The sequence below is a fragment of the Glycine max genome, chromosome 10 (assembly GCF_000004515.6).
Source record: "Glycine max cultivar Williams 82 chromosome 10, Glycine_max_v4.0, whole genome shotgun sequence".
NCBI lineage: Eukaryota > Viridiplantae > Streptophyta > Magnoliopsida > Fabales > Fabaceae > Glycine > Glycine max.
The window spans coordinates 1,461,854-1,486,959 of NC_038246.2; the positions used below are offsets into that span (position 1 = coordinate 1,461,854).

Here is a 25,106-nt window from a genome sequence, read left to right on the forward strand (position 1 = left end):
ACGAAAAATTACGGATATTTTTTTTTATTAAATGCTTTAAGGCTTCTCGCTTAATAATGGGAACAAAATATGGATTCTTTATGAAAAAAATGTTGGTTGCTAATGTAGTTCATATTTGGATAATAGTTAGAGGCTCAAAAGTACTTTTAGTGCCAAAGCATCCTTCCTTCTTCATTTGTGTTTTGGAATTCGAAAATATGCATTAGAATTTATAAAAAATACATTTCTAACTTTAATCTGAACATAGCCGTAATATCTTATGTGCATAACTTTTGTGGTAAGTTATTTTACAATTTTGTAAGTAGCAATTAGTCAAGGGTATGCTTTGTTGGGAGGGTCGAAACTAAAATCATTGGTTATCCTCTCCTTTCCCAGCTATTAATTTAAAACTCGAACCTTGAGTTTGTCTTGATACAGATACAGAGCTCTTTTCTGAAGTTTAAGCTTGAATGTTAGTTTACAACGATGATCATCTCCAACTCGACTGATGAGTGCCCTCATTTCAATTTGCGAATTGTCAACGAAATTGGTAACCAGGTCATATAGAACAATTCTTTTTCAAGACTCATAAGAATTTTACGAGTCCAAACCATTTACTTAATGTTTATACAAAACCAATTTGGATGAATTGTGCAAAATTGGAACATGAGAGGTTGCACAAAGTTGCTATTTTTTGCCAGACCTCTAACTATCTCAATGACAATAGCAATTCTGTAGTTGCAACCAATCCGGCTAATATTCTTGTTGAATTGTTTCATCAAGTATTTCATCAAAATCATGAATCATCATAGCAAAAAAGTAGAACAACAACAACAAAGGGCAATAAAGTCTTATTTTACCATTAACAATACTGTGGAAAATTTTATCATTAATGCAAATCATAAAAAAACATCCGATAAAGTTCTATGTTGGCTATATAAATGACAAACATAGGTCGGAGTAACTAAGTCTATATAACCAACATAAAGAAATGTGACAAAAAATACTTGAGCAGAGCAACTGAAGATGCCCGCATAGATAAAGACCTGCCCATCCACCAAATCTCTGTATATGCGACTCACTTCTTGGATTTCTTCGATGCTCTGCATAAAAAAGGCTTCACTTAGATCACATCATCACAACAAACATAGCATTGCAGGAAGCAATACTTCAGAAGCAGAAACAAAAAGCATAAACATAATACTCACCGAGGAGGCTGGGATGCTGTTGCAGGTGTAGCAGTTTGTGCTGCTGGTGGCCTCTCTCCTGGACCCTAGACATTGAAGGAAAAAGACTTTTAAATTACTCATCACCAAATCTGGTGACAACAATCCTTAGTGCATTAAATTGCCAGGTGCAATACTCAGAAAATATAAATTCAACATAGTTTCACACAAATAGATTCTCAAAACAGTAGAGAACTCACTTGGGCCAAGCGCTCCTCCCTACGAGCATTTTTCCTCTCCCTGCTAGCCTTGTTCTTGGCACGCTTAGCCTCAAACTGGTCAGACAAGGTCTTTTCTCTTGCCTTCTCAGCCTTGGACTTGTGTATGCTCTCCATCAAGACTCTCTTGTTCTTGAAAACATTACCTTTCACCTTCATGTACATATCGTGGTACATGTGCTTGTCAATCTTCTTTGATTCCCTGTACTTGCGAAGCAAGCGCCTGAGGACACGCATCCTCCTCATCCAAAGGATTTTGGTGGGAAGCCTTGCCTCCCTTGTACCCTTACGCTTACCTAATTGTATTTAGGCAAACAATTATAATCAAAGGTTCAAAATAGAATGCCTTCCAAGTGCAGCCCAACCAGCAATAGCAATGTTTATGCACATTAAGATGTTGGATTTACATTTTTTTTTTTCAATTGATATCTTTACACTAATAATTACCAAAAAGGCCACTTTATTTCACTTCCCTGTTTTTATCAATTTACAATGAAACTAATGAAGATAACAAAATCTCGTTTTCAGAATTTCCTTACCGAATCCCAACAACTTGGAACCAGGTGACAATCTGGTGTAACATTTTTTGGGATTATTATAATTGTAAAACGACAACTATATCACCTAATCTATAAATTACATCCGCTGAACTATTTTGAAGAATTACGACATTCATCTTTCTAATTAGAATGCAACTCAGTGGAAGGTTGTGCGTATACCACAGTTTATAAATAAGAACTAGCTTTCAAATTGTCAGGTAATATTTACCAACATGAAGTGTCCAACTCATGAATTAGAAATCATCAGAAATGAAAAAAAATTAATGTTGAGGATATAACTAAATATAAAATAAAAATACGAACCATAGCCAGAGTGACGTCCCTTCCTCTTGGCCTCCTTCATTCGACGAGCACGAGAGCGAGAGTGAATCTTAGTTGGCTTCCTGATAATAAACCCATCCTTAACCAACTTTCTTATGTTTTGTCCTAAAAAGACACAAGGATCAGAGCATGTATCAAACATAACTTAACAACAGTATCTATGTGAACAAAATTATAGGGAAAAAAAAACAAGGAGAGAACGAGAGGGTACGAGAATTGGCCATGGAGATTTCATTGACTTCATTTGGATCGAGCCAGACCTTGCCTCTGCCACACTTTAGGACGCTAGCGGCGAGCCGCTTCTGAAGCTTCAAGGACACCATCTTCTTCTTCTTGTTCCCCTTTGCGCCGTGTGCAACTGCTACCTACGGCTACAACTTTCCAGTGCTATAGCAGACACAAAGATTCAACTTAGGGTTTCGAGGTCTCCGTTGGGCCTTCTGTTGTTAATGTGGAAGCCCACATATTGTACCTGCTTAGGGCCTTCTTCTTTTTTACATTTTATATGATGAAAGTTGAACCTAAGCCCACAACACACCATAAACAAAAATAAACAATGTTGAGAATACTTTGAGGGAAAAAAATAAAAATAGAAAAAGAAAGGGGGTGGTGTATATGTAAGACGGGAGCGAGTAAATAGCAACTCCCCCAATCCCAAAATTGTCCCTAATTTTATCATGATTTATGTTTTTAGTCCTAAAAAACGTTTGATAATTCTTAGTCCCTAAAAGATAATTCGTTTGATCTCCGGTTAAATTAGATTGCTGAAGTTAAAAGTTAATTAATAGTTGGATAAGTCTTAGTCCTTCAACAGATTTTCGTTTGTACATTTGGTTTCTCCTATTAACTTGGACAGTTAAAGTTAATAATTGATTGAAAATTATTATTTTTACATAATTGATATTACGAGTTTACACTTATAATCCACTCAAACAAGTTTTATTTTCAAATATTATTTTAACTGGGCAAGCCATTAATTGTGCAATAGCTAAGTCAAGCAGCATACGATATAGAGAAAACAAAATGGCTTGAGTCTGTCTAGCTAGTCTGAATTCATCTGGTACAATATAGGGTTTTGCCTTAAATTTTGAACTTGAATGAAATGCAATTTTTTAAATCCAATCCAATGAAGCTTGTGCCATAATTGAACTATTTTTTTATTTATTTCATTTAAGAAATGAATGAAAAATAATGTGGTTATTCTCGATGTGAAAAGCTCTGTTAGTTTCTTTGTTAACAAAATTACAAAATGAAGCAGGCAACCTGATTTTTTATTGGTGAAAAGGCAACTTGATTGAATCTGACCAAGCTAGCCTTGCTTGAGCTTGATAATGACACATGTTTCATCGGATCGAGCTAAATTGTGAAGTTACACTTATATGAAGGGCCACATTAATTAAAGTGGTTGCTTAAGTTATAAAGTTTGAAAACTACTAAAATTATAACTTTCTCTTAGCATGGCACTGGAGAAGGGCGGGGACGGATATCATATCCCCATTCCCCGCTTCGCTTATTATTTTCTCATCTAAATAATAAAAAACGATCAAGTTGAAACATATGAAATAACCCATGATTGTAATTAAAAATATGAAATAAAGGAGAACAAAATTAAGAAACAAAACATATAATTATGTGTAAGCTGAAAAGAAAGAAAACGGAAAAAGGAAAAAATGGTTTAAAGAAGACTGTTAATAACACGCTTTAACACATTATTTTAATATAGGTTTTTTATGCGTTTTCTTAATATATATAATAAACAAAACAAACACGGGTTTTCTACAAGAGATAGAAGCTTAGGTAACCCGGTACGCTGAGTAATCGATACTACAGTAGAAATAAGCAGAAGCAGGAGTACAAGGTTTTAAACCCAAATCCATAGGCGCCCACCGGCTGCAGCATCTGTTGTTTTGTTTTGTTTTGTTTATTTGCTTTCAGAAAAAAGAAAGAAACGTAGTTGAAACTTGCAACTTCCCAAAACCAGCTGCGCTGCGCCACTGGATTCTTTTTATTCTAACCATATGCGTCTATTAACTGCTTTGGCGTCTCATCGCCTCAATCATCCAAAGGATTATTACGTTTTTCACGACAAGATCCCCCCAACGTATTCTCGAACTAAAATGGTTAACATTTTTTTATTAAAAGAGAATGTCTTTGACCCACCCACTTGTTCATCCAAAGAAAAACTTCTTTAATAAAAAGTTACAACACCAAACAAATTATCAATTCTTCTCTTTGATCTTAATTCAAACAAAATATTTTAAATTTCAACATTTGCAAATTTTGTCAAGATAATTGTTTAAACATTTGCGAATTTTGTCAAAAGATAATTGCATGTCCGCATGTTCTTTTCCGGCGCATAACAAAAAGGAAAATGTTTCATGGACATTCTGTACATTAATATTTAATACTTAGAGAAAAAAAAATGATAAATATAATATATATTTGATATAATAAAAAGAGAGAAACCAAAATAAATGAGAGATATAAAAAATATTAGGATGTCCAAATATGACTACTCTTTTAACAACAAAAGTACTTTGAATATAATTTCCCATATTACGACCTCACGCAGTAATGCTTGCCCGAGTCATGATATTCTTGACTGTTGGATCTGCCAATTAGGGGCGGAGACGACATAACATAATCAACAAGTGTAATGAATAAATAGATAAAATTCATCGAAAGAAAAATTGGAATTCAAACACGGTTGAATATATCTAGTAAAATTACAGTTCGACATACCACCAAAAGAAAAATTACAATTCAACAAAACCAGATGATAGCCCTAAGTTCTAGAAACAAATAAATTAATATTAAATAAATTGGTAAAAAAAAAAAAAAAAGTCGGAAAATCATGAGACCATTTCTACCGAAGCACCCAATTTACATTTTTGTCCATCCCTGCTAAAACGCAAAGATATTAGTCAGCAGAAGCTTTCACAGCATTGACGAAGAAACAAACACATGCATGAAAAGAACATCCTTTGATATATTCCTCGTTAATCAAAACTCCAGAGATCCCCGACCAAGCTTTCCTGAACATTATTCGGTGGAGCCGTGGATTGTCCATCATAGTACGGAATCTGATAAAACTTCATGTAATTCTCGTACGCCATCAGCTCCTCAGAAAGCTCCTGCACTTTGTTCTTTTCTTCTTGAGCTTCAATAACCTCTGTCTCTTTCTCATTCTTCTCCATTGCGGTAACACCCAGATACCCGTTCCCGTTTTGACTGGATCCCATAAACTCCGTTGTCGAATAAGCACCCTCTGAACCCGACGCTAACCCTGAATTTTCATCGCCGGAGACAACCACCGAGTCAGCGTTGACGGCGTCCACGTGGGACGGAAATGCCCCCGCGTGGTTCAGGTCGTACCCGAACTCAAAGTTGAGATTTTTAGGGGCAATGTTGAGATCGCAACGGTACTGTTGCTGGTACAGGGGAGGGTTTTGTGTTTGTGGTGTGAAAGGAAGGGGTGGAATCGGATGACGTGCTTGAATGGAATATTCGTCGTCCTCGTTGGGGAAATTCACCTTGGCCTTTTTGCCGCGGATTTTTCGAGCTTCACGATCATAGGCTCTTGCGGCTTCTTCTGCAGTGTTGAAGGTGCCCAACCAGACACGAACCCCTTTTCTTGGATCGCGAATCTCCGCGGCCCATTTTCCCCACGGACGTTGCCGAATCCCTCTGTAGAGATTCTTCCTCTGCCTCTTCACCGGCTTATTCTCCACTTGCTCGCTAGCTGTTTCGACAAAAATCCCGTTAGAAAAAAAAAAAAAACTTAACATGCTTATAGGAAATGAGCGAGTGAACAAGACAAAACCTTTGGGAGGTGGGGACATTTTGAGAGTGGAACGTTGTTGATCGGCGATGTGGGAGTAATCGAAGTCAAAGTCACCGTCTTTGCCGAAGGAGTTAGGCCAGAGCTCGGAGGCCGTGAGGCGGCGGCCTCCACGGCGGGGAATGAAGTCGGCTATGATGGCACCGCCACACATGATTAAGAAAATGAGTGAGCAAAAGAAAGAATGGGTTTTTTGTGAGTTGGGTGTGGAATGAGTAGAGAGTAGAAATGGGTTGTGAGAAATTTTAGAGAAAAGGTTTTGAAGAAGGGTTTTTGTTTGTAACACAAGTCTGAGAGTGATAGGACGTGAGAAAAAAGAACAGGTGGAGTGGCTTATGTAGTTGGAAAAATTGAGGAAAGAGTGCGTGACAGATACATGGGGAACCTTCCTTCCTTCCTACCCTCCTACGCTGCGCGAGCCACAATTCGCTTTTGTTTTTACTTTAACTCTGGCTTGCGTGGTTGGCAAGCAGCCCTCAATAGAAAATATAAAGTCTAGGCTCTACGGACTTTTAGGATTTAAGCCACATTTTATTAAGACCACTTGCCACTGTGTACAAGCGGCATTTTTAATACATTTGTCTTAATTCAACTCAAGGTCTATTCAAAAAAACAACACCTCAAGGTCTATAGAATCCTTATCCTAACTTTGAAAAAAAAAATCATTTGTTCAAGATGTATTTGTTATAAAATATATAAATAAAGTGTATTATTTTTGTAATTGAAAATATAAAAAAAGTTGCATGTTTGGATTATTTAACTTTTAATAAATATTTTTTTTTAAATTTAAGAAAAAAATATAATGATTAGTTATAATGTTTATACTTATTTCATAATTATCGTTTTGTCAATATAATTTAGATTAATTAAAATAATCTTTTTTTATTCTCAATAGTGTTACTATTATCATATAAACATAGTAATGGTGATAGCCAATAGGCATTTTTGGTTTCTACTTTTCCCCCCTAATATAACAATGGTGATCGTGGAATAATATATATTGTAATTATAGAATTATAGAATTTATTACATGTATAATTTCATAAGAAATATTATTTTTGTATAGTTATATTATCATCCTAGGAATCGTTATTAATAGAGTGAATCTTTTAAAATAATAAATATATCATATTGTCAATTTTATTATATATTAAAAAGGATTTCTGTTTGTTTTATTTCTATTTTTAATATTTTTTATAAATAGTTTTTAGATTTAGATTTTATTTAATACTCCGTATTATATTGTTCTCATTTTAATATTATTTATAATATTCTTCTCATTTTTTTTCTCTGGTGAGAAACCAGGTGCCTCTTCTTTTGTACACCTTGCAATCTCTCATTAAACCAATAAACTTAAGTGATGTCATTTTGTAAAGAGATTATATGAGCAACAAGAGAAACTACAAACATCGCATTACCGAAAATTTAGATGGCACCATCGTGAAGCTCTTTTCTCATATTCTCAATGGTTTTAACCTTCATTCTTTTATCACAGTATCATAAATTAAAATAAGCAAACTCTCCATTAATTGCATTAGAGTGGTAAACATCACTTTATTTCATCAAAAGTATTACAAGGAAGCAAAATCTGTGACTATTTTTCACTAACAACCCCCTTAATTTTTACTAAAAACAACGAAGAGGAGGATTAATTAATGAATAACAAGGAAAGTCACAGGGTCAAATTAAAAGGAATTAGTCAAACTCAACAAGCTGACCAAATGATTGAAAAAAAAAAAAAAGAAGCAAGATGTAATGGACTGTGGTGAATAGCTCATGTACTACATGATATATTTGAGGGAAGAACAATTTAATAAAGTCACCATAAGCTGTAGTACTAGTAGAAGTCTAGATGTGATGAAAAACAACAAGCACATCGTAAGGCCAACTCGTGGGCAAAATCCACATGTTGGTGGTTTTAATGAAAAAGACGTCAAAGAGTTTTTTGGACTTTGAATGAGAAGGTTGCTAATAAACATATAGTTAGACTGCATTCTTTTTCTTTTGCTCTTTTAGCAACATTGCATGGAGTTCGCAACATCGTAAGTTTATAATTTATCGTGTCATCAAAATTTAATTACTATTATTAAACAAGAACACATGTTGGTACACCAACAATAAAGAAGACATCAAAGAGCATTTTGACTTTGAATTTAAAAGATTGCATTTTTTTTCTTTAATAAAATTGCATGGATTGGGAACATCACGAGTATATATTTTATCCTGTCATTGTAAAATTTTAGTAATATCAAATACGAAATTATCCTATTACTATATTAAATAATTTGTTCACTTAATATATTAATATCAATCTTTGATAACTTTTAAACTGGCAACACTATATGATATATTAATATTAATTATTAACGTAAAAGGCTTTACATGTGTTGTAAACCCAATCCAAGATTATGGTCCGAAGTACTAAGCAACAAAGCTGGGCCAGAACCCAACCCACAAAGCAACCATCTTTTAGGCATTAGAAATTGGAACACGTGCAATGCACGGTTCTTTTAGTAAAAGAAAAAGAGAAAAAAAATACTAGTAGAATAAATTATTTATTTATTTTAAAACAAAAATAAAATTAATTAAAAAAACAAAAAAAGTGTACGTTGACACATGATAACCGTCTGACAATATATATATATATATATAAATGAGAAGTGAAGTCATATCAAATATACTATTTTTTAACAAATGTCATTATAATGTTTAACTCATTATAACATATTTTTTTATTATTGAATAATATTTATAAAAAATATGAAATTATGAGTATGATTTATTAAATAAGAATTGAGATATATAAGGGTGTGTTTGGTTTACATTTTTATTTTTTATTTTTATTTTCTGAAAACTGTTTTCATTTTCAAAAGATTAAAATTCTGAAAACATGTTTGTTTTGATTTTTTATTTTTTTTCATGAAATAAAAATACTGAAAATATATGATATATTGACTTTTTGTCTTTTTGTATTTTTAAATTTGCTTAAAATTACATTCATTGCCACCGCAATTTCATTTTACCCGAAATGAGGTTTCTGTTTTCAACTGAAAACACTGAAAATGATATTTTATTATTTTCATTTTCTGATTGTTTCCTATTTTTATTTTCATTGAAAATGTTTTCAGAAATCCAACCAAATACATTTTCATCACCATTTTTTATTTTCAGTGAAAATGAAAACAGAAAACAATCAAACTAAACATCCCTAAATTTGTGATAAAAATATACACTTAAAAGAATATGTAAAAAGTATGTGTTGCAATCATTTTTCTTTAGAATATTTCCTAAAGCTTTAACACACAGGATCTCACAATTTTTGAACTATTGGCGCCTTTGAGCGTGTAAGAAATTTGACTTTGTTTGCATGGCTATAAGCATATGAGACTAAGAGTAACTTTCACCAAAATCTTGTATATAAGAATTAAGAAGCACCATATTTGGATCATAAAGGTGACAAGATCTATGAAACACCGATATTGACACGGACACCAGACACAACACGGACACATGAATATCTGTAATGTCCAAAATATAAAACGTAATACGGATGTTGTGTCGGTGTCGGACACCAGACACAACAAGAAACTGAGGTGTCCGTACTTCATAGAACAAGATGAGTTTTGTACGAACAACTCATAAATAAGGTTAGGCTCTTGAAATTCATGATTTTTTTTTTGCCAATTTAGGATGTGCCCATAAAATTCTAGTTCATAAACAATGGGACTTGTTATATCTACTCTCCTTCTTTGTTTATGCGCGTAGTTTGGTGGGATCACCCAATGAACATTGCATGAAAAGTTATCAGAATGTGGTGAAATTGTACTAGTCAGCTTCATTGACATCTCAAAATGCTTTTCGAGAAGATAAACCATTTGACAATGATTATGAAGTGGCTGATACCTATCTAAATATTGATAATCCTCATATGAAAAAAGTGCACGGTGAAGCAAACAAGAAACCAACCTTCCCACCACTCCCTCAGCCCAGATCTGCAACCACCTCTGCGTCTGAGCTTCATCCAAATCCGAGGCGAAAATGGCGTGCGAGATCTGAGTTTTGTCTTCCAGATCCGAGTCGATTCCTCTGCAAATAGTCACGACGTCACCGCACTCCGCGATCGCTCAAGACCAACACCATAGGGGGCGCTCTCCCTTCTTTCGAATTGCCCAACTTCACCTATTTTCACACCTTGGTCCGCCAGACCTAGTTTCGTATTGTCCCTTTGTCACTTCTACCTAAGGATTAACATGAATAAGTTGAAATGAATTATCTTTGTTAACTAAATCATCAATTTACTCCCTGAATATTGTATCTCCATGTTATATTAGTTCCTATAACTAAAAAAAAAAACTCAAATAAGTCTTAAATGGACCAAATAAGCTCACATTGTGAACCAACATTTTATTAACTTTTCCTAACTTGCTTGATCCATGGGACCTGGACCCCATATATATCCCCCTCTAACTACTGGGTATTGATCAAATCAAGTTAAGATTCAAATAAATGACTCTATCATAATTTCATATTAAGTAGAGACAAAGATAAGTAAATGGTACAATTTAGTCATTGAAATTGTATCACGCTGCTTATGACATTAGTTTCTGAAAAAATTTCGTGCTTTGTACTTGTACTCTACGTTCAAATGGCACTATTGCATGACTTTTAAACAGATACATTGTATTCGGCAAATAAGAAGTCGATGATCGGTCCTACGTTTTTTCAAAACATGCTTGCCTAAGAATTATCCATATGCAATCCAATGCGGTATGCAAAATCCCAATCGTGCTAATTAACTTGTAATTTTGTAGGAAATTTCATATTTTTAAGTGTATATATATATTTTCGGAGCAACGTGTTCTCCATTAAATAGGTGACGCAGTCATATATTTTGGTATTTAAACTTTTCATGTAAGGAAACACTCTGCAAATGAAATCCGATGCCCTGTACAGTATCTATAGATGTGAAAATCACGTTCTAGGCCACACAGGACATGTTATTGACCATGAACTTTGTGGCTTCTAAGTCCTTAACGTGCTACCAACTATCTTGCTGAATCCAATCATTAATATATTCTTACAATTTCCTTAATGCATATGCTTGAGCTCGTTAGAAAATCATTAGGCTAGCTCTATCTATAAATACCCAAGGGATTCATGGAATTGGTACCTCATCACTACTTCGAAGCATTTCTATATACTATTACTAAGAAATTTATCAATGGCTTTCCTTCGATCCACCTTGGCGACCTCAATGGTTCTTTTAGCAATGCTAGCCATTGTCTCCGCAACTGACTATTATGGATATGGTCCAACACCAAAGCTTGAGAACCCCAAACCCAAAACAGATTACAAAGTTGACAAACCACACCCCAGAATACCAGATTACTATGCAGTGCCCAAACCAAAAGGAAACGATGAACTACATCTGCTTCCCACAATCATTGGTGTCCAAGGTGTTGTTTTATGTAAATCGGGTTCCAATTATTTCCCAATTCAAGGTAATTTTTTCTTAGATGCAACTCCGACTATGTTTTATTTACAACATTTCTAATCTACGTTGTCAATAAATGTTTATTTTCATTTCTTGAAATTGAAATTAATTACTAAATACCAATAATGATTGGCACATATGACTAACACAAGTGGTAATGACTTATATCATTTAACTAATAATTAAGTGATATAAAATTTGAATCTTGTAGATTTTAGTTATGAAATAAATAATATTGGAAAAAAAAATACCCACTTATATGGTACACTAGACGGGAAAAAAAAAGAAAGAAAGAAAAGAAACTAACTAATTAATTTATTTATGTAAGTTTTGGACTTTTTTGGGATGCATATTTGTTATTTAATTGTATTTACTATGTGTGAGGGGTGCAGGAGCGGTTGCAAGAGTTACATGTGGATGGGAGAATGAGCTTGGGTACGAGACAGGTCCTATATCAGTGTTGAGTCATGTGACAGATAGTAAAGGCTATTTCTTTGCTACATTGTCACTTGGGGAGCTTGGATCGAAATTGAAGATCACTGAGTGCAAGGCATACTTGGAGAGTTCTCCATTGGAGACATGTAAAGTTCCCACCGATGTCAACTACGGGATCAGTGGTGCTCGTCTTTCTTCTTATCGCCTCCTTGAGAATAAGATGAAGTTGTACACTGTGGGACCTTTCTTCTGCACCTCCCAACCTGCTAAACCACTCCCTAACGGTTATTAATTAATGAAGCCACCTTCTATATGACGTCCGTTGAAATGGCTGCAAAGTGGAAATCATCATTTTTTTTTATATTCAATTTCTATTTTTGTGTTTTTTTTTTTTGTCTGATGTTTTGTTAAGTGTTGGTTTCATATGTAATTCATTGGTAGGGGGAATTGATTAAGCCTCCTTGCCCTTTAAGAGATTTATGTTAAGTTTTAATATGTTATGATATTGGTTCCTAAACCAAAATAAGGTTCTCTGTCTTGTTTAGTTATCTGTTTTCCCATTATTTAGCCCCTGTTAGGAATTCAAACTCTAAGACATCTAATACAATTGCAAGTAAGATTGAGATCTCATTTACAGAAAAAGATAATGAATATATATATTTAGAAATTATTTTTTATATATTTTATAGATGATCTGATTCATAAGGACCCTGATTAAGAATTTTTGGATGTCTTTCTCTGAGAAAGAAGTTAAAAACAATCAACTACTGTTATCCGAAACTTTAGTGAAACATTGATTTATCATTATTATTTTTGTTATTTTTGAAGAATCATAGATAGAAATAGAGGATTTCTTCAAACAACAAGGGGTTGCAAATGACATTGAACCTGTCTCGTATCTTCTTGAGAAACGAGACCCAACGCTTCTACAGCTTCCATGTTTTATCTTGATTGGTCCTAAAAACATTGTTTTATTTACATGTGATATTTGGCTTCGTTCCAAACATGCTACAAGACTTCAAATGATTTTTCTTTTGCCGTAGTTGAAAACTTTCCTTCATTTTCATCCATTTAGAAAGAAAAAAAAATATTTTTTATGAATCAATAGTTTTGTAAGGAAGGACAAGTCTCGTTCACTATTAGAATTAATCAATGTTTTGTGAACCGGATTGGATCGGCCAGTTCGACTGAAAACCAATCACGTATCCAGTTCAATGTTTCTTAAAAATCAATATATAATAAAATCGGCTAAAAATCATTGAACTAGTAAAAAACCGGTAAACTCATTGGTTTAACCGGTTTTGCTTAAAATCGTTTTTTTAAAATTTCAAAATGACATCGTTTTGTTTTTCTTTTAAAAAAAATATTATAACTTATGACATTTTTAAGTTAAATTTATTTTTTATTATTGTCAATTTATGCACTTTATATATTTTTTATTCAATATTATTAGGATATTGTATTATTTTTTAAAAATATTTTATTAAAATTAATTCAATCTCGATTAAATCATTGACTCTTGAACCAGGATTTTCATCGCTTCAGTGACCAATTCAATTATGAAAACATTAGAATTAACACATACACTTATTTTTTAAGTATAAGTATGTTAGTAAAATATAACTATAAGATTATCTTAAAGGTTAGAATACATAAGTAATATAATAGCTTGTTAAGACACTCATATATATATATATAGACACACGTTAGCAAATACTTATCCAATATTATAATGTTTTCCTCACATTCATTATATGACATAAAAATATTTTAATGAATATTGTTAGCCCTTCTTGAAATTAATAATCACAAGAACAATTTTATATGTGCAAAATAAAATAAAAAATACTGACGTGGGTTCAACACAAGTAAGTTAAGTAATTAATGAAAAAGGAAAAATATAACATTGTTGTTTGAAATGAAATATAGGGCGAAAAATGACACATTCTTAATTAAACCTTTGGTATTTCTTTCCACTTTCTAAATGTAAGATAGAATTAGCTAGCAATGTTATAGATTAAAAAAAGGGAAAAATACAGCGGTATTGTTTAAAATGCAAAATAGGGAGAGAAAAAAAAAACATTCTTCATCACTCTATAACCCATGTAGATATTAATTAAGTTGTCCGTGGACTAATAATAATGTAATCCAATAATATATGCATGTTTTATACATGCATTTTAGGTCGTGCATCCAAGTCACATCCTACTTCCTATATTAATTGGGACAAAACGTTGAAAATTCCCGACATATGCCTACATGCTATATAAATATATTATATCACAGCACAGCACATGAAAAAACTCGATACGTGATGGCTAACGTGATAGGCAAATACTTAAGAAAGGAATAAAAAAATGAAGGAATTAATTAAAAGAAAGATGCAAAAAACCTAAAGTTGCATGCTATATATAAGGTCATCTGTTCTCTTCTCTTTATTTTGTAAACTTAATCTGTTTTCAACAATAGAAGGACATATGAAAATGGCCTATTTCCATAGTACCTGCTTTCTGGTTTTTATGCTTATCGCATCACTGTTGGTCCCCGGCAGAGGCGGTGACTACGGTCCCGAAGAAGAAAAACTTCTATCAAAAACTATAGGCATTCAAGGCATTGTCTATTGCAAATCTGCCTCTAAACTCACCCCACTTGAAGGTAATTAATTAATTTTAAAACTAAATTAATATAGTGTGCTATGCTATATAAACATGCTAAACTAACAATATATGCATTATTGAATATGTTACTTGTTACATATATGTTTATAGGGGCCTTGACAAGGATAGCATGCGAGGCTGTTGATGAATATGGGTTTGAAACGACACCGTTTTCTTTCTTAAGTGAGGCAACCGACTCGAAAGGCTACTTCCTTGCAACTTTGAGTCCACAAGAGGTCGAAGGAAAAGGGGTGCTCAAGGAGTGTAGGGCTTTTCTTGACGCCTCTCCTTTGAACAATTGCAGTTATCCCACAGATGTTAACAAAGGGATTAGTGGTGCTGTGCTTCGTTTTCATCGCTTCCTCCATGACAAGAAGATGAAATTATACACCGTGGGGCCTTTTCAATTCACCGCATCACCGACACCAATCTCTGATGGATATTAATTTTTTTTTTTTCCATATAAAACCTTATCATGACTCTTTAAGGGGGAGTTGATCAAGTTGCAAGATTAGTATGAAATTTCATGGACGAAAAAGAAGTATCAAAAAGAGTGTATTGGTATTCAAATCTTTTGGTTTATCTTGTATATGAAACCAACAATCTCCCAAAATTAAATTGACTTGTCTTGCAATCAAGGTTATCAAACTCGAGAGTTTACGCACTTGTGAGAGTTTTATAAAGTAAAACAGTAAATCATAAAGTTCAGAATATTTAAATAATAAAGTCTAGTAATAATACATCACTAGTAGACAATAACTTGTAGGGGTTATAGTAGTGGTAAATCATTCTCATCGAGGGTTTGATGTTATTATACTAAAAAAAGAGTTTACTCCAAAGTCAACTCATAGAGGACAAGGAGACTCGTAAACTCGTAAGAGTTAACGAATTAACTCGAGAGTTTGATAATCATGTTTGCAATAATTGAAATTGTTCAAACTTCTTGTTTTTTTTAAAGTGGGGTCATCATTCATCAAATTTACGTTATGAATAGAAAATTCATATTATAATTGCATTGTTGGGCCATCAAGGCTCAAGCCTCCCACCTCAAATTAGACAAAATTTATATTAAAGTTGACACGGTCATCCTATGCACTTAACATAAACGTAAAAAAAAATGGCAAATAATATACACTTAACATGAAATAGCTAGTCATCCTATGCTGGCAAAGTGGCAAATAATAACATAAACGTAAAAAAAAAAAATGGGTCCTGATTAATCCAGATAGTGTTACACATTAATATCTCATGTACATGATTAGGAGTGCTCTTTGAGTATTTACATAATTATAATTATATCTAATAAATAATTAGATTATAAGTAATTTTTAAAATATGGATATATAATTAGTTATGAATGAATAAAAATCAATTATTTGAAATATTCATTTCTATAAAACTAGTTATATTTTTTTTATAACTATAACTAATTTTTAAATAAAAATAAGTTATTTGAAATATCAATAACTATAAAATTACACTACCGAAGAAAAAACATATTCAATCACGATTTTAAGACATATTTAAAGACAATTTTGAATCATCTTTAAAGTCAATGTCATGAAAAGTTAAACTGTTTTAGAAAAATTATTATTTTAAGACGATTTTCAAACAAATAAATATTTTAAGATGATATTCTTTTAACACAGTTCTGAACTAAAATTCGTCCTAGAAAAATATCATTCTAAGTCACTTCAGAACTGTCATAAAAAAGTATTTTTCTAGGATAATTTTTTAATACGATTTTACATTAAAATCGATGTGATTATTTAAATATCATCATGTATTTAATTATTTTTTTTCAAAAAAATAAACATAAAACATAATAAAATTAAGTACCCATTTAATTATATTCTTTCCTTATGAGACATAGATTAGATTTTAATTAAGTATATGAATTTAGCATATGCAATCTACAGAAAAAATTATTACCAAACTTTATTTAAAGGATACATGATATTAGAATACAACATGTCAAATAGTTTTGAAAGGATCAAATACCCCATAAGTACTCCATTCCTGAGGTAATAAAGAAGTCCCTACAGCTACAAGTAAACAACATATTCTCATAAGATAAGATCATAACAACTATGGTGCAGGGGAACTGATTAATTGAAGTATTTTTAAATGGTGAATTGGGTTAAGCAGAGATAGGCATGCTAGTCTCTGTAGTTTTATGCTGGTTTGATTCAAAAGAATTGACAACGTGTAATATGATGGTCTTAAGGGTGGAGGTTCTAGTGTATATTGTATTTTGAGTGGTCAATTACATATACTAGTGGGGTCAAAGGTGGAGGACTATTTAATTATTTTGTTAACATAGGTGTAGGTAATATCCTGCAGCATAGATGTTTGTAAGCCTTTCAGATTTATCTGCACCACACACATTATGTTTTTCATGATGCAAAAAAAGTTTTATTTGGCTTTTAAATAAATAAATAAAATATCACTTCTATATTTTTCTCTCTTTTTTTTCTCCACCAAAATGACATTCAGTTTTTTCCTTTGAATTGACTCTTCTCGAGACTATTCAAACGGCAAAGGATCGATGTCAAAATTTTTTTAATCCAGAAAATGAATGAAATTATAAAAATTAAAACATAATTTACTTCTAACCAAATACTATTACTTATTTTAATGAAAAATTATTGAATTGAATAATTAATCCCCCGTTGAGTATTGATTTGGCCTGAGAAAAATTCTGCAAAGGAAATTACCATTGAAGAAAGAAAAAGTAGCTTTAATTCTTTTAGTGAAGTGACAACAACGTGCTTCCATAAGAAAGAACAAGAAATAGTGTTGAATACTAAAAATAGCTCTCAAAGTATTAAAATAAAGAAGAAAAGACAGATAGAATTTGATGTTCCCTGGACATAAAACTATATTATTTGCATATAAATTTGATCTCCCCTGAATAGAAATCTATATTATTCATGCTTGTAAGCTATTTTCTCTTCTAAACTATATGATTACCAATTTTATATAATAACATATATTTTCAAAATATTTTAGTTTCCCTGTCAAACCAAAATGAAAAATTGCTTTCATTTTCTCGGACTAGCTAGGTCTGTTTATGTTAGTATATTTTCGTCACGTCTTGATTTGCAGAAGGAGGACACAAGTCACCCGCTTTGTTCCTGGAAGAGATATATAATGTCACTATCGACTACCCATGGCCCCATATACTTGTAATAATGTTATGTTAAAGCCAAGAACAAACACAAATTTTGACCAGTTTAAGGTACGATGCATGAACTTGGTAATAGGTATAAACTTAGATATTATCACTTTACTATATCAATTCAAACAGTCTTATAAATTCCCATATGAAATGGGTCAATAATTTGAACATTGTAATACTGAAAAGTTAATATGATTATTCATTAATCCTTCATTTGCATATGGTGTACCATTGTGGCTGAGTTACTAGGAAGAACAGATAACAAAATAAAGAACCATTGGCACACCACACTCAAGAAGAGGTATCAACAAAACACACTCACAAAGGAAGAAGCTAGAGCCTCCAAATCAAAGGATAACGTAATTCCCAACCAAGGTGTTATTGTTACTCTTCCAGCTACTTCTTTCCGGGTTTCAGATAATTCATCATTATATCATATTCATTACAGATCACACTGGAACTGGTTAGGTCGCTGACAACACAGTTTAAGTACTGACGGTTCAACTAATTGTTGTCAGGATGTGTGCTTTAGGGGAAAAGATCCCAGCAAACATCTGATATGGAAATTGAAAGACTGAAGGTTGAACTTGCTGCATTGGCCAAGCAGGCAGATGTGTCACACTTGGAACTAGAGACTCTTAGGAAGCAAATTGTAAAGGAAAGCAAAAGAGGACAGGAGCTCTGAAAGCAAATCATTAGCTTGAAAGAGGAAAGAGACGCACTCAAGCTTGAATGTAACAATCTCAGATATTTTCACAAACGAATGGAAGAGGCCAAAGTGATTAACAAACCTCAATTGGATAGTGGGGATCTTTGTACTCTTGTTGAAAAAATTAGACAACAATTGAAGTATGAGAAGGAGCTGAATGCGAATCTCCAATTACAGTTAAATAAGACACAAGATGCAAATTCTGAACTAGTTCTTGCAATGCAACACCTGGATGAAATGCTGGAGCAGAAAACATCATTCAATAATAAACACAAGCACCTACAGTGGGGTCGTATACTACTCGAGGCCTCTCTATGATGGAATCGGCGTTGCGGGAATGTGGGTTGTTCTGACAATGGTGGTAGTGTTTGAATTCAGCATATGTAAGTTTCAGACATCCTATACATATTTCTCCTTATTATAGAATTGAAGACCAAAGTAGGTAAGTTTTGGACACTGGAATTAGACCAATGAAGAATATAAAAATGAAACGTGTTCGTTCATACTTCAAAGACAAACAAAGCATCATTCAACAATAAACACAAGCACCTACGGTGCATGATTGTATATTTCCCAACTGGAACTGTAATCTGTCAAAATAACATAAACATAGAGTATATAGTGCTAAAACGAAAGCATTTTAGTTTGCGAAAAAGTTGGGTTCATACCTTCGAGGTCGCGGCGTGACAGAGGCGAAAGCGAGATTGACGGTTCACTGCTCGTTCGTTGACGGCGACACAAGATGACGATCATCGTCGTGCGGCGCAGTGATGCAACGGAGAAACCATGACGACGCGACACTCAACGGAGACAGTCTTCAGTGCGACAGTAAACTGTTTGAGGCCGGGGAGCAAAGATTGGGCGTGAGAGCACAGACGAAAACTAAACTCCTTTAAAAGTTTACTTCGTGAAAATGACGACGGTTTCTTCGTAAAACCTTTGTTGACCAACCTGGTTCTAAGTCGATTTATGATAAACCATCGTCAACCAACTAATGTTACTTTTTTTTTTTTTGAAAATCATTATTAACGACACCACTTAATTACAAAAATGTCATCATGAGTTTATTTATGACAGTTTTTAAATAACTGTCATTGATTGGCCATCCTGATTTTTTTTTTAATAGTGTTGGTTATAATTTTATTCTTACTTTTATATAATTAGTTATATAAAACTAGTTATAATTATAGGTATTTTTTAAAAACTAATTTTTTTTATCATCCCCAGGCATGTGTATAAATATTAAACAGGCTGCAATTAACCCCGGCCCAAAGAGCGTTAACGCTCGTTCCCCCAAAAATTTAATTAGCAAGCTGGTGGGTTGAGTATCCCTCCAAAAATAGTTTTAGCATTGGAGCAAGAGGATACAAAACTTGTATTGTGAGGACGGCCAGCATAAGCCAAATCTACATCGGCTATCTCAACTCCCTCGCAGGGGTTGCTTGTGCTACATTGCAGAGACACTGCAACGTTTGAGACTGTAGTTCCTTGTATCTTACGGAAATGAATATTGCTTATCTTCCACACCGAACTTGATGGCTGAACGCGTACGTGCATGTGTATACATCATATATAGTTAGATAACAACAAGGGTACATGAGTTTCACTCAGAATTAAAAACTCTTATACATAAAAAAAAGTTCATGCTAAATCATTATTTCAAATATATCACATTATTATTTTTTTTTCTTTACAAAGCTAGACAAGATTTTTTTGTTCCTGAAGTTTTACAAGCTAGAATGACATGTTAGCTTAATTTGTCCATCATTTTATTCTTTAAATTCATTTTAATTTCAGTTCTAAAGATAATGTAAATTAGTTTTATTCTTTAATTTCATTTTAAAGCCAAATTTAAATCCATTTCCCCAATGAATTCTTTGGTTACTATTCCCTCTTCCCCTCTCCGCTTGTCAATTAGGGTATATTTTGATTTAGAGGAGAAAAATATAATAAATGAAAATAAAATAATGTTACATTGATTAAGAGAAATAAGTGAAAAGTAATATTTTTTGTGTCGAATAAGTTGCTTACCACTCTTCTTTTTGAAGCCATAACTCTGGTCAATAACGATAGGATTCTGAACACCCTTCATAATGAGGCCTTCATAGGCAATGTTTTTGGCTTCCGCCGGCACTGTCCCCATCCACGTTTTGATTCTGGCACCGTTGGTCGTGTTCAGGAACGTGCAATTCGTAACGCTGATGCCGTTCACGCTGCGTTCCTCTGGCCACTTACCAAGGCTTCCAATACTGACGCCATGACTGTGGGCGCAGGTGATATTGGTGATGGCAATGTCGGTGGTGCTGTATCCAATGGAAATGTATGTTAGAGTACAAGCCTGAGGTGCAGTCCCAGGTTGTCGCCTGTTCCAATGACGCAATTGAAAACCTTGATCCTGTCGCTTGTGCTTATGTGCATGCCGTCTGTGTCCGGACTGTTTCCCGGTGCTGTTATTTTGAGATGTTGCTGCAGCCATGAATGTGGAAGTGGAACTGCATGCTGTTCAACGAAGAGATGTCTGTCACGATGGAATTGTTCACCTTTTCGAATTTCAAAGACTGCATGCATACTTTTAAACTTATCACTACTTGCCATTGAAATATCAACTCATTTTTATCAAAAGCATGTTTATTCAAAATAATTTTTGTATCACTCGTAAAGTTTTTTGGGGCATTAAGAGTAAAATTAATGTACATGCAATCACCTTTCCTTAAATATACCATCTTTAATATTTTTAACTAATTATATTTTTTACTAAATGATACTTTATTATTTTTTACAAGTAGTTGTTCTTAGGGAAATTGAATTCAAATTTTTTAAACAAATTTTAGGTTGAAGTCTTTTGGATCACAAAAATAATTTGAAAGGAATCAAATATCACATCAAAGATAATCAGTTAGTTAGATAATTTAATAGATTTTAATAATTAGTTTTCATATAACTCTAACATGATAATTAAAAAGAAAATATTTCTATCTATTGTTTCTTTATCTTGGTGTATATATAAGAAATAAAACCTTTGAGTATATTAACATCTTTCCAAATAAGTCTAGGTGAATGACCAAAGATACTCTTTGCAATTATGTGTGTCATGAAAGAAAAACTATTCTAAATGATCTATTTAGTATTTACTAAGATGGAATTGCAAAGAATGTACTTACAGATGGGAGGGGAGCACAATTGCCTTTGGTCTTCTTGCAGTCGTTATATGGCCAAGTGGCGGCTCCTTGGCCGCCAAAAACTCCATTGCCAGTCAACACAAGACCGTCAATGTCTAGAAAGCTGAACCATTCTGGACTCACCTACTAAGATGGATCTGTGCTAGCTTTAACAGTTCCTATAACTTCAATGGTTATAGGCTTTGGGCTGGTACATGGCCCCGCGAACATAGTTTGTGCAGCACGAAATGTTCCCGCTGGGATCAAAACCTTTGCTTGAGTAGTACTGTTTCTGCATGCTTCTCCCCATGCAGCCCTAAATGCCTGCATATATACATAATCATAGAAAATCATTAATTAATTAAACATGCCTTCCTTGACTTTATGACTTGTTCGAGAGTTTCAATATTCATTTACTCTATGCTCATATATATGTAACAATTTCTATTTCCCTCAATTATTCCATTCAATAGTTTGATTATCATTTGTCCATGCATATGTTGGTATTTATGTATATAGTTTGGAAGGAATTTAATTCATTCGTTGCATCTAGGAAGATAATGAAATAAATTAGAATCACATCAATATTGTCAGTTTTGTCATCTGCCACAGCACCAAATTTTGTCACATAAAAAATTGCAGGACCGTTTTTCGGAACTGGAAGGAGGAGGCTACGGCGAGTCTCAAAGCCACACGAAGATGCACCTATCAAGGTGCAAGAGAGGAAAACAACGCCTAAGAGAAAAAGGGCCCTCCCCGTAGCCGTGGTGATTAGCAGCTCCAACCTCAACAACACAGAATGTTAAGGTTTTTAATCGCAGCTTGTGGCTTGATATTATGTTATTGCCATGGACTGCAGTTTAAAACCTATGTTCTATGTTTCTGGATGAGTTAACATACGTGACTTGAAATATTTTTATACAAGAGAAATCTATCTTTGGGGACCATCCCCCAATTAATCTGGATATTACACAGTGGAAGTTTTTAATTTGGTTTTAGCTTTTCTCTATATTTAGTGTTGCCTTCCTCTACATTTAGCTACACAGTTATCAGTTTGGTTAACAAAAAGCTTAAATAATTAGCGTGCATAACTGGCATAGCTTCTTATTTTTTTTTTTTTACTGCGGCATAGCTTCTTCTGAACCCTCTTTTTGCAATCAGGTTTTTAAAATGTATACAATATATGTAATAAATGTATAATTATGCAATATATGTTCTGTCACATTAATATATATATATATATATATATATAGTTTATTCACCTTTGGATTCAAGTGTATTTGTGTTGATGAATCTTTTGCAAAAGGGAGAGAAAGTGCCTAACTGATCTCTTAGCTAGGTTCAATTCATTATATATATGGAAATAAAGATAATTAAGTAATTAATTACTTAGATAAAGACATGTAAGTACAGAAAATTAACCAGAAGATCATCTTAATGCTTATCCTGAAAATCCTTGAAGACAGCAATATTCGGAATAGAAGAAAGAAGGAACTAGGGCTTAGATTTGGTGATATATTCTTATTAATTTGTTCATTCCCAATCAGATTGTGACGAGATGCTAGGGGATGCCAATGATACATAAGCGGATGAGCAAGACTTCTGCAGCTATCTTTTTAAGATGTTAAAAATGCTGTGTTTTGAACGAGAGACCTTTAAATCACTATTTGAAAACTTAAATTCACAGATGATTTTTTTTTCTTTCAATTTTAACACATATTTGGCCTTACATTTATTTTATTTTTTATTTTTCCTTTTAAAATTAGTAAAAATATATAATAATTGGCAGTTGCTATTTCTATTCTCCCTTGTTCCTAATACACTCCCCTTTGTATTTTTTTTCTTCCAAAGTACCCGGTGTTTCAGAAACTAATACGCTACCCTTTTGTCAAATAGTGATTTTGCACATAGGGGTTGGTTTAGGCGAGAGGACTGCTAGAAACCATTATGCTTTCAAACCTTCATAGACGAAACACGAGAACATGAATTTGATCAATGTGTTTTATTAACATATAATACACTCCCCCTTATTTTAAATAAGGGTTTTAGGGTTCGGTCATAGATAAAGATGTATTCAACCGGGATTCGATCATGCATGATATCTTATATTATACTTGGTCTTGGTTGAAAAGTTTTGCGGCCAATTTCAAATACTCATATAGCCAATGGATGGTATGCCCAGGTGTGTGTCTAACTACTTCAAGGGTTCATGCGTGATGGATCTAATGATTAATTTGAGGATGTTTGTGCAACAATAATATAACATTATTTGAGTAAGTGGCATGGAATCTAACTGATATTTTGGGGTATATATATACACATAGTCGAGACATTTGTGGTCTGAGAAATATTGTATACTTGTATATAACATGGGAAGGGAATTGCAGGCTTAGTCACCGTGTGAGAATTGAACTAGATAGCACATTTGTTAAAGTTCATTGTTTCTAGCTTTGGTAAAAGGGGAGTGTATTAGTTTCTAGAATACATGGTACTTTGGTAAATAAAATAGAAAGGACAGTGTATTAGTAATAGGGGGAGTGAAAATAACAACGTATCTGACTAATAATTAATATAAATTTAAGCAAAAAAAAAAAAAAAAAAGAGGCTAATTTGGTCTGGTTGGACCACGAAAAATATGGTATTTGAGAGATTGACAAAATGAAAACAAGAATTTCTTAGAAACTCTAACATGCAGCACTAACAAGAGTTCAAACATAAACCAGGATGATGAGATAGAGAAGATATATTTCTGGTAATCAAGCTTTGTTTAATTTGTACATATGAAGACACGAATTAGAGGAATGTTTTTGGGTCCCATTAGTGCTTTGGAAGCGATGTGTTACGTTTTGGGGGAAGTTCCCTCCTTGTCAAGAAAGAGTTGTAGTCCTACTTCTGACATCCCTGACACTTGTCGTAGACCCTTAACTTAAACCAGCTCTTTCTGTCCTGCTTCACGTGTCTCTCCCAAACGAAAATCGTCTTTCTCCATCGTCCTCACTTTCAACGGTCAAATACTCTTTTTCCACTTTCACACTTCGGAAAAATTTTAAGATGCTCTTTCTATTTCTTTCGTTTAACTTGCATCAACTATATATTTAGTATCTTGAATGGAATTGAAACAGGAAAAAAAATACGAACCAGAGAGATTAGAATAATAGAAATAAAAGGTGAATAGAGTACTCTTTGAATAAATACAAATGAGAACGAAAAAAATAAAATAACTGTGTACTTTTTGTACAAGTGAAAAACTAAGTAAAAATAAATAAAATAATTATATGAAAATTATTTTAGGAACCGATACCCTAGCTATTCCAAACTTAATCCATT

The 25,106-nt window shown here is 33.3% G+C and overlaps 4 protein-coding genes, 1 long non-coding RNA gene and 1 pseudogene across 5 annotated transcripts; 2 read left to right on the forward strand and 4 right to left on the reverse strand.

Moving 5' to 3' along the window:
- Window positions 1–833: 833 nt before the first annotated feature.
- LOC100499920 (uncharacterized) lies at window positions 834–2,690 on the reverse strand. Its single transcript, NM_001251062.2, has 5 exons — window positions 2,516–2,690; window positions 2,287–2,409; window positions 1,406–1,719; window positions 1,188–1,252; window positions 834–1,082 (listed from the first exon to the last, which is right to left on the reverse strand). Exons 1-5 carry the CDS (start codon window positions 2,625–2,627, stop codon window positions 1,058–1,060), a joined length of 639 nt encoding a protein of 212 aa, NP_001237991.1. The 5' UTR covers window positions 2,628–2,690; the 3' UTR covers window positions 834–1,057.
- Window positions 2,691–4,994: 2,304 nt separating this feature from the next.
- On the reverse strand, window positions 4,995–6,453 carry LOC100780763 (ethylene-responsive transcription factor RAP2-2-like). The gene is made up of 2 exons (NM_001254517.2): window positions 6,128–6,453; window positions 4,995–6,046 (listed from the first exon to the last, which is right to left on the reverse strand). Exons 1-2 carry the CDS (start codon window positions 6,297–6,299, stop codon window positions 5,304–5,306), a joined length of 915 nt encoding a protein of 304 aa, NP_001241446.1. The 5' UTR covers window positions 6,300–6,453; the 3' UTR covers window positions 4,995–5,303.
- A 4,864-nt stretch (window positions 6,454–11,317) lies between these two features.
- Window positions 11,318–12,500, forward strand: LOC100527907 (uncharacterized). The gene is given in 2 exon segments (NM_001248548.1): window positions 11,318–11,646; window positions 12,032–12,500. Coding segments are annotated over 2 exon segments (615 nt in total). The 5' UTR covers window positions 11,318–11,366; the 3' UTR covers window positions 12,367–12,500.
- A 1,996-nt stretch (window positions 12,501–14,496) lies between these two features.
- LOC100785053 (protein SEED AND ROOT HAIR PROTECTIVE PROTEIN) lies at window positions 14,497–15,365 on the forward strand. Its single transcript, XM_003535994.5, has 2 exons — window positions 14,497–14,729; window positions 14,843–15,365. The coding sequence occupies exons 1-2, from the start codon at window positions 14,552–14,554 to the stop codon at window positions 15,175–15,177; spliced, it is 513 nt and encodes a 170-aa protein (XP_003536042.1). The 5' UTR covers window positions 14,497–14,551; the 3' UTR covers window positions 15,178–15,365.
- A 1,291-nt stretch (window positions 15,366–16,656) lies between these two features.
- LOC106794947 (uncharacterized) lies at window positions 16,657–19,765 on the reverse strand. Its single transcript, XR_005886900.1, has 2 exons — window positions 19,290–19,765; window positions 16,657–17,868 (listed from the first exon to the last, which is right to left on the reverse strand). It is a non-coding gene; the product is annotated as an uncharacterized lncRNA (long non-coding RNA).
- Window positions 19,766–19,926: 161 nt separating this feature from the next.
- LOC102665079 (exopolygalacturonase clone GBGE184-like) lies at window positions 19,927–24,768 on the reverse strand (annotated as a pseudogene).
- Between the last annotated feature and the right edge of the window lie 338 nt (window positions 24,769–25,106).